Source organism: Calypte anna, chromosome Z (genome assembly GCF_003957555.1).
Source record: "Calypte anna isolate BGI_N300 chromosome Z, bCalAnn1_v1.p, whole genome shotgun sequence".
Lineage (NCBI taxonomy): Eukaryota > Metazoa > Chordata > Aves > Apodiformes > Trochilidae > Calypte > Calypte anna.
This window is the reverse complement of record NC_044274.1, coordinates 62,801,858-62,811,906: the sequence shown is the minus strand read 5'-3', so window position 1 is coordinate 62,811,906 and position 10,049 is coordinate 62,801,858. Positions and strand designations below refer to the sequence as shown.

The window sequence follows — 10,049 nt, the reverse complement described above, 5'->3', positions numbered from 1 at the left end:
AATGTACAATAACATCCCCTAATATTTCCTTTATTCCAGAAAGTCCATAAGCCATTTCAATTAAAAAGGCACCGTATCATGTACTTAATATTCCATAGAAAATTATTAAAGATACACAGTAAAGTATGGCATATTTGCTAGTGAGCCAGCAGCACTGAAGGTTTCAGTTAACATCTCTGGGAAAAGTCTCACAGATTCAGCTAAACCAGATTCCTGATGAGCTGCACTGTCTGAATTTCATTTAACAAAATTTATGCTACTAGGTGAAAAGAAATTTCTTAGCTGGGAAGGAGCTATCTAAATTATTAAAATACATGCTCTGAAAAGAAAGGAATTACTATAAAAAGTCAGAGACTGTACAAATGTACTGAAAAATCATGTCACTGAAAAGAGTATGAAAATGATAAGGTTTTCATACCTGTGTTAAAGAGGGAAAAAACCTAGTGAAATCTAATGACTGATTTCAGTGACTCAAGATCACAGTGACTTCTATGTTGTGTTAAAATTGTGCATAAGCATAAAACATCAAGCTTTTATACAGTAAAGCTGGAAGCTTTGCTTTTCCCTCATTTCATTGCAAAGCATTGTCAGTGACTATTTTGTCTAGTTGTCCTCTTAGGAACAGAATTACACATTTTCAGCTTCCACAGAAAATGCTCATGAAAACATTGTCTTGTCTCTTTTCCTTCCTGAGGCAGCAATAGTGCTAATAAGGACTTTATTTATGAATAATGTTAAGAAAACTGGTGTGCTGACTTTATCAGTCAACACCCTCAGGGTAACAGCACTGTAGTCATAAAATAGCATTTATTTTTTCAGGATAGCCACACAGTACAGGGAAATCTTTCAAAAATTTTCCCTATTGAACCTATACTTGTTGTAAACCTCTTCTTTCAGGAGTTCTAAAAAGAGAAACAAATTATAAGTTCCCTAAGAACAGAAATGATGGGTGAACCCCAGGATACCTTTAAAATAGGGTTTTTAAAAGGGAATTAAAGGTTGGAATTATGGAAAGGAAAAGAAAGAAAATAAAGAAATTAAGGTGTCAATTAACAAGTTAACATCATCATCACAGTGTGGCTTCACAAAGGAAGATTTCAGAAGGGCTCTCCCCACCCATATAAAAGAGCAGACACTACAATGGCTCTGTAGACACTAATCTTTGTACTTTTCTTCAGGTGTTTAGTGCTCCAAACTCTTTTATGAAGTCTTCCAAATGCTCTGTGTGCCTTTGCTAATCTGTTGTCTATCTCTCTGTTGATCTTGGCATCTGAGGAAATAATGCCTCCCAGAGAGCTGAGCTGCTGGCCTGACTTAAGCTCTGATTCACCTGTGGTGATGTGGGGATGATGGAAGTCTTCTGTGGTGCAGGCTGGTAAAGAACTTCTGTCTTCTTCAAGTTGACTTCCAGCCCAAAAAGATCTGCAGCCTCTGCAAAGCAGAATGTTATGTACAGCAGAGCTGCTTCTGTGTGAGCAACGAGGGCGGCATCATCAGCAAAAAGCAACTCTGGGACGTGGTGATTTAGGGTCTTGGTGTGGGCCTTCAGTCATCTCAGGCTGCATAGGCTCCCATCGGTACCATATGGGATGTAAATGCCATTTTCTTCATGGAGGTCTGCCATGGCCCTTTGGAGCATCGTGCTGAAGAAGATGGTGAGGGGAGTGCGTGTGAGAACACAGCCTTGTTTCACACCATTGATTATTGGGAAGGATTCAAAGAATGCATCTCCATAGGAGTTGGCCCTACTGATCCTCATGTAGCAGGATAATCATTTTGAGAAACTTGGAGGGGCATCCTAATCGTTCCAAGATTTGGCACAGGCCCTTTCTCACAGTGTCAAAAGCTTTAGTGAGGTCAATGAATGTCGGAAAAAGACCTTTGTTCTGTTCCCTACACTTCTCTTGCAATTTTTGTAAACAAATACCATGTCTGTGGTATTCCTCTGAAACCACATTGGCTTTCAGGTAGAACTTCCTCTGCTATAGCAGGTTACTATCTATTAAAAAGTATTCTTGCAAGGATTTTTCCAGCAATGGAGAGCAGAGTTATGCCTTAGTAGTTGGAGCAGTTTGACTTTTCTCCTTTCTTCTTGTACAGGGTGATGATGACTGCATCATGGAGATCTGGTGGTAACTTGCCTTGTTCTCAACAATTCACAAGGAGCTTGTGAAATTAACAATTACCACTATCAGAAATCACTGCGGAAAATCACTCTGAAGGAAAGTTTGAGAACCCAGCACTCTTATTCCTGCTGAACTGAAACTTTCATCATACAGCAGTTTATAGAATCATAGAATCTGCTGAGTTGGAAGGGACCAATCAGCATCATCAAGTCCAACTCCTGTCCCTGTGTAGTGCACCCCCAGAATCACACTATGACCCTGAAAGCATCATTCAAAAGCTTTTTGAACTCATGCAGGCGCGTTGCTGGGACCACTTCCCTTGGGAGCTTGTTCCACTGCTCAGCTGCACTCTGGGTGAAAAACCTTTTCCTGATATCTAACCCAAGCCTCCTCTGATTCAGCTTCCTACCATTTCCCCAAGACTGTTGTTGGTCACGGGAGTGAAGAAATTAGTGCCCCTCATGAGGAAGTGATAGAATCCAATGAGGTCACTCTTCAGCCTCCTTTGCTCCAAACAGAATCATCCAAGTGACCTCAACCTCAGCCACTCTTCATAAGTCACACCCTCCAGATCCTCACCAGCCTTGTTGCTTTCTTTTGGACACTCTCCAAACATCACTGATGTCTTTTCTATACTATGGTACCAAAACTGTATCCAGTACGGAAGGTGAGTCTTTGCTTACACAGATCAGCAAAACGCCTCTCATAAACATGCCATTCAATTTTTCTGTAGTGTAGTAGTGTCCCAGTAAGACAACACAGTTACTTACTGGCCAAGCCAAGCACGCCCCCAGAAAGTGAGAGAATGACTTTGACTTTCTTCAGGCCTAAAACAGAAGCTACATCTTCAAAGCTGAGATTTTTTCATGTGAAAGGCTCACCTTCAGCTGTCTTTTCTTAAGAAAACAGAAGCATCCCTATATTTTGCATTGTATCTAATGCCTGAGGACTGCTCTGTGAAACTGATTAACGTGTGGGGGAGATACTTGGCAGTAGGGATGGGTTAGCACAATGATAGCCTCAGCTTTTTTGGTATTACAGTGCTGCTTGCCATACAGATAGGGAAAAGTTTAAGCTGCTGGTGAAGGTTAATGTACAAAGTACATAAATGAAACATGAGTGATTGCAGTTTGGGAGCTAGGTGCATGTGTAGTTTCCCTGCATTTGAGAACAGGGACTAAATTAGCTTTAAATGCAGTACTGAATGTAGGTGACAAGAAATCATCGTGCTGGTACATAGAATCATAGAATGGTTAGGGCTGGAACGGACCTTAAAGATCATCCAGCTCCAGCCCTCCTGCATGGGCAGGGACACCTTCCACTAGACCAGGCTGCCCCGTCCAACCTGGCCGTGAACATTTCCAGGAGGAGGCAGCCACAACTTCCTTGGGCAACCTGTGCCAGTGTCTAGGACTGGGTTTTGGTAGGAAAAAGATTTCTGAGCAACTCTGGTGCTTTTGGTGCTTTACTTTAGATCTTAAGTGCCTGAGTCTTTCAGTAGATCTAGTCACTTATATTTATAATGCAGAGTAATTAACTATTTAACGGTTGTTAAGGCCAGAATTCTTACATCATTAAAAAAATTTAAGCCAGAAGAAAACTAAAACCTTCCACATGATTTCTTTGAAGAGTCCTGCGTGTGTTAAATCCTGGATTTTTGACCATTAAAATCCTTGGGAAAATTTGTCAAGTACACTTCTCTGATTCTGTAAGATTTTACAGCATCCATCCTGAATCTTTTCTTCCTCATCAGTACCACATAGCAAAACTTCCTAAAACTGTAAAAGCAAGATGATATTTTTATAAATTAGAAAAAAAAAACCAAAAAAACCTCCCAAACCAAACACATCACTTCTGAATAAAAAATAATTAAAAATTGTGAGTCATAAAAGTCTCATCCAGGAATGAGGCTAATAGACAGAATGATCTACCTGACCATATTCACTATGAAAAAAGACATTCTAAATGCCATGGTTCTGAGCAAAGAATATAGACAATATTGTTTTGTATTTTATAAGGAAATGAAATGCAGATGCAGCTCTTTGAAATCTGTGCACAAACACACCAGCTACTACTTCAGTAGCCCATATAATTTTTGTAAGTAGTCATTTTAACAGAAGTCATGACCCTCACATATTAGATCTACTGTATTTATGCTCTTTGCAACACTTCACCACTTGGTATGCCCTGATCTCTGAGACACCAATCAACACCAGGCTGGGTCAGGCACTTGGAGGGGAGTTTGTCAAAGCACAGTACCTCCACTGCTTTCCTCTGTTACTGAACTGGTACCCACCAGGAGGTTAAGAGCTGTGGTAGTTTAGGTGCTGGACTGCAAACAGCCTTTTAAAGCAGTTGAGGTCATTGAAAACCCTGCAGCACTTAAAAAATGGAGATGGTCACTCTTCTGGCCCTCACAGATTTTCACATTAACCTTAATGAGCAACACTGCTAATAATCTTGGCAGAAGCTAAGGATTGACTGTAGAGCCTCTCTCCAAAGCTTGCTCGTACTTCAAAGATATGCCAGTGTATAACACAACTGCATTTTCCCTCAACACTAACCCTTCATTTTATCCAAAAATTGTGATCAGTATTTTTAGTCATTAAAAATACACCAATACATATGAATATAATTACAATAGCTTTTGTTTGATGGCTGCATCTTTCCATAGTATTTCTCTTTCACAAAATGTTCTCTCTGAATTATCCAACCAACCTGCTGTTGTCCCAGTCTTATACCACGCCCCCTTCCTATAAAGCTAGATCTCAGTCAGCTTCTTTATGCCCTCTAAATGTAATGTCTTTTATCTTCTCTTCTGCACAAAGACCCTTGACAACACAAAGAGCAAGCAAATGGCCTTGAAAGTCATGAAGTAATAATGGTAGCAAGCTGCTTTAAAGAGCTTTATAATCATGTGCTGCTACTATTCTCTGAATGACTCAGAGCTTTATTTCGGAAGGGATGTAGCAGTGAATTCAATCCTGACAACACATAGAACAATGACTGTTCCCAGACAGTTACACCTAAACTTTCCAGAAATAATAGAGAAATTGGATATCACTTAAAAGAATACAGTAAAGAACCTGTTAATTTGTGATCACTAAAAATCAAGCTTTAAACCACTACTTTAAATTATTTGCAAGTTTGGAAAAAAGGCTTTATATATGTATTGCAGCTGTCTTTGTCAAGTTGAAAAAAACCACAAAAGGAGACACTAAACACTGTGAGATAGATAAAAAGGGAAGAATAACAGATGACTGCTTTGGCAGAAAAGTAGCTTAATCTGAATGGCATTAATTTATCATACAAAGCCATTTAATTTATTTCATTATTCTCTGTGGGCAGCTAAAGCACCTCAAGGCCTTGACATACTCAAGTACATGAGCATAGTGGACAGAGACTCCTTCAGAGTGCAATATTTAATGAAACTTAAATTAGGTCTCAAAAGAGCAATAGAGTACTTATTAAATATTGCACCAACACTCAGCAATTCTGTTCATATGCGTGTGTTTTAAAGTAATTGCCATCAAATTCACACAGGGCCCCAAAATATTTCAATGCAGCTTTAATGTATCACACATACAGCTCCCATTTTATTAAAAACTTGAAAATATTTTGTTAACAAGAAGCATCGAAGGGTAAGGAAAACAAAGGAAAATAATTCTTTTCTTATCAGCAAAGTGAGAGGTTACAGGATTTTTGTTTCTGTTTGACTCTATAAATTCGTAAGTTATATTTGTATCAGTAAAAAAAGTTTACAGAGTATGTCTGATATTTTAAAGATTTTAGTTTAACTAGGTGATCAGGAAGATATTACTGCCTAATGTTTTATATATTGTCATGTTTCTACGCATTTAGGTGGGGGGAAAATAAAAAATGCAAACCACCCACTCCCAAACCCTAAAATTCAAACTTGTATTTGATCCATTTTCTAACAGAAAAATTTCCTGAAAACAAACTCGCTTTCATAAAACACCCTGATGCACTGTAGTACAAAATCATATGCAGTAATAAGCAGGACAAATATCCACCAGTCTTCAAAAATTTGGCCTTAGCAAAAAAAGAAGTGTTTGAGTATTTTGGTTTGGTTTGGTTTGGTTTGGTTTCCTAGTGACTATGACAAAGAAGTACCCATAACCTAGAATTAAAAACATGAAAAAATAGATGGTTTTGAGATTCACAGTTTTGAAATGATCAGCATACAACTGAAATGGTATTGAAGTTGAAATTATGAAAAGGACAACAGGACAGCATGGTTCTGTTTGTTGGGTAGACTGTGGGCATTTTGTTCTGCAATGCACTTTCTTCCAAATCAACACAGCAAGGTATTGAAAAAGCCACTAGCACAGCTAGAATAAAAGAATACTTGTCATATCCCAAAATGGAATGAACAGAATTCAAGACAAGATTTGGGAGTAAAAAGCAATGATTGGAAGTTCAAGATTTGACTACATATTGGACAGCGAGCAGAACAATAGGGAAAAAATAGAACTTAAGCTTTTCATACAACTTTAGTTAACTTCTGCCATTGCTTCAGATCTGTAGATGCTGTACCAGGGAATTTCAGATACTCTTTGCTTTCTGCTTCCAATTAGCACAAGGGGTTTTGGGGCTGAACTGCAGTTTTAGGACCAGATGTGAGTTTCTGTTGTTAGATATGGTCATGTGGACAAATCCAGATGACAAATTGTGAATTTACTCTTCTTGCAGTTCTCAGCATTTGTAGCTTCCTGTAGCTAAGGATCATGCGAGTCCATCAGAAAGAAATCCCAACAACTGTAAACCATTTATTGGGAACCACTGTAGAGAATTACAACTCTTACATCATCTTACTGAAGACTTTTCCTAAATCCTGTGTAATCTTGTCTTTTACTTTCCGAAATAAACAACTAGATCAGATGACTGGTAAAAACAGACTTTTTTGACTGAATTAAGTGGTAATTTACTGCAGTTCATTTTGAGCAGCAGTTTCAGGAAGTATGTAAAATCTCTTCTTTAGTACTCTTCATATTAATTTTAATCTTACTGAAACAGCTTTCTTATTTTCATCTGTATTTGGTAATCTGGAGGGCTGTGTTAAGATGCAGAAAAAGTTTAAAAATAATCCTCTTCATAATCTTGCATAGAACTTAGTATTCTTGTACAAAACCTCCACTTACTGGGGATGCCCCAGATGTTTAATTAAAAAAAAATATACAAATTGTATTAACAAAGACCAGAATCTCTTTTGTACATGCCAATACTTAACTTTTAAATAAGATTCCTGGAACAGTCGTGCAGTTTTAGCACAGTACTGCTAAACTGTACTATTTCAACAGATTCTTTGTGTCACTTGGGTGTTTGTACTTTACTGAAAATTGCTATTAGTTAATCTCGTTGGTGCACTTATTATGGGCCTTGAGCATTTACCAATTTAAGCATTTCTGAAAATAATGTGTTTATAACACAAATACCTCATACAGACACCAACACCCACACTTTCTCATTAATTACAATATGCACAGCTTCTCATTAAGGAGAGATTTACTGCATTGTGCCAAATTTTTTCCCCATGTTGTGAATGCACTTGAAACTGCAAGAGCCTTGTGCTTAACATACACCATGACCATTTTATGATTAGAGGATATTCATTAAATAACAAAAACTCTTTTTTGAAGTTGTATTATCAAAGATACTTAAAAACCACGAATTTTCACCTTTGCATGCTAAACTATGAGCTGAAATGGACCTTTTCTATTAAAGCTCTAAGAAACCATTCCTAAGTCTGAATGCATCAGCTTTTTTAATAGCAAAACAAACAAAAAGGGAACATCACAAAAGCAACTGGTATGTCAGTTTTTCACAAGACTTGTTTTCAAGTAGATTTTCTAGAAGAGTCTGATATTGACATTCTTGTTTCAAATGGTAGATCTGATGGTCAAAAAAAAAAAAAAAAAAAAAGAAAAAAAAAAGTCCTTTAAGAAAGTGCATTACAGAGCTCTAAGAACATTTGATTTACCATTTCAAAATAACTCCCTGTTAAAAAACACACTTGAGGCGTTGATTGGTGTCATGATTTTATTTCTGTATCACCCACAGTTTTTTGTGAAAGTGAGAAATACAAGTCAGTATTCATGTGATGGTGAGCCAAGTCCACCACTAAACATACAAACACTGTTTTGTGGTAAATGTCCAAATTCAGAGGGGTTCAAAGGATCATCAACTTTCACTGGAACACTGACCAAGAAGACTGCAAGCTCTGTCCACTTCCTTTTCATACAGAAGTACTAAAAACTGGTCAGAGCCATCTTCTGATAGACTCCGTGGCATTTGAGGCTGACATGACAAGTTTAAACTCAAAAACTTGAGACCAGCTGTTCTTTTCAACGTGTTTTTTCCCCGTGACAACAGGTGACTGGAAGCACTCCTCGGCTAAAACACCAGCCTTTCTCAGGTATCCGTTTCCAATCTGAACCTGCTGCTTGCTCACGTCAATGCCTCATGGTCATACATCTGAGAGGAAAACTCACAAAACCCAAGCAACTCTACCCCCACCCTTTCCTTGGCAAGAGCCTGTTTGGACTCAAAGGACGGGGTCAGGCCACACTTTCACAGGGAACAGGGAGGGAAGGAAGGCAGAGCTTAAGCGGCCTAACCCCCTCCCCGAGGGACTGCACTGCCTGGGCCGGCGAGGGGAGGAAGACAAGCGGGAGGGAGGTCCGGGCAGGTGGGAGGGAGGTCCAGGCAGGCGGGCGGACCAGCAGCGCCTTCCGGCACCGCCCCGTCACACCGCTCTTCCCGGCCACCCCTTCCCCTTGTCCGGCTACACGAGCGGCACCAGGCTCTTCTCCAGCGGGTGCTCCTGCTCCTCCTCCTCTTTCTCCTCCTCCTCCAGCAGCTCGCCCAGCTCCCCGTCGTCCAGCTCCGAGGCCTCCGGGCCGGCGGCGGCCCGGCGGCGCCGCAGGTGCTGCAAGGCCCGGCGGTGCTTCTCTTGCAGCCGCCTGAGCTGGGCGCGCAGCGCCTCCGCCTCCTCGCCCTGGTCCGCGGCGGGAGGCTTGTCGGGGCCGCTGGGGCCGGGACCCAGCAGGGCCTGGCGGAAGAGGCAGCGGTTCTCCCGGCGCAACCGGCGGTTCTCCAGCCGCAGCCGCGCGTTCTCTTGGCGCAGCCGCGCGTTGTGCCACTCCCGCTCCTCCCGCTGCCGCAGCGCCTCGCTGTGGCTGGCCGCCAGGTCCGCGTACCGCTCCGCCAGCTGCTGCAGCGAACCTCGGGACTGCCCGCGCCAGCCCGTTTGGGCGCCACCCGGCTCGGCGAGCTCCTCCGCCCCGCCGCGGCTGCCGCTACCGGCGGCGGAGAGCCCCGCCCGGCCCCGCCGCGCTGAGCCGCTACAGCCCCAGCGCCCGTTCGCAGCGCGCATGCGCATCATCCGTACCGACTGCGCTGCCCGCCTGTACGCGCCGCCGCCGGGGAGGGAGGGAGGAGCGCGGCGCCGCCACCGCCCGTATGCAAATGAGGGGGCGGGGCTTTGGCCTCGGGGCGGAGCGGGCGGTGCGTCCCGGCGGCGCCATTTTAAGGGCGGTATGGGGATGGGTGTGGGGCGTCAGCTGGGGGGCAGGCGGCAGCGGCGTGTTCTGGGGCCGTTAGCCCAAGTGGTTGGCTGGGCTTTGGGGGCCTGAGACCACGAACTCGACATCTCCTGTTGGGTCATGACTTGTTCTCATTAACCCTGCTTCCCAGTCATGGGAGCTGGTGGATGGCTTGGCCCGCTTGGTAGTTCCCTCTCAGGGTACTGCATCCCATTGTAGTGTGTGACACGGTGTGGTTCCACTGGCTGGCTTGGGTGTGCAGCCATCCCGTGTTCATGTGGGTCTTGTTTTTATCATTGCTAAAAGTGATGGCTGTGGCACAGAGAAAGTTAATCTCTGCTAGGAAGCTCTTCATTTA

The 10,049-nt window shown here is 42.3% G+C and overlaps 1 protein-coding gene across 1 annotated transcript; it reads right to left on the bottom strand.

Annotated features, from left to right (window-relative positions):
- Positions 1–8,176: 8,176 nt before the first annotated feature.
- Positions 8,177–9,522, bottom strand: TUSC1 (tumor suppressor candidate 1). Its single transcript, XM_030467624.1, has one exon. The coding sequence runs from the start codon at positions 9,520–9,522 to the stop codon at positions 8,932–8,934; it is 591 nt and encodes a 196-aa protein (XP_030323484.1). The 3' UTR covers positions 8,177–8,931.
- Positions 9,523–10,049: the final 527 nt, after the last annotated feature.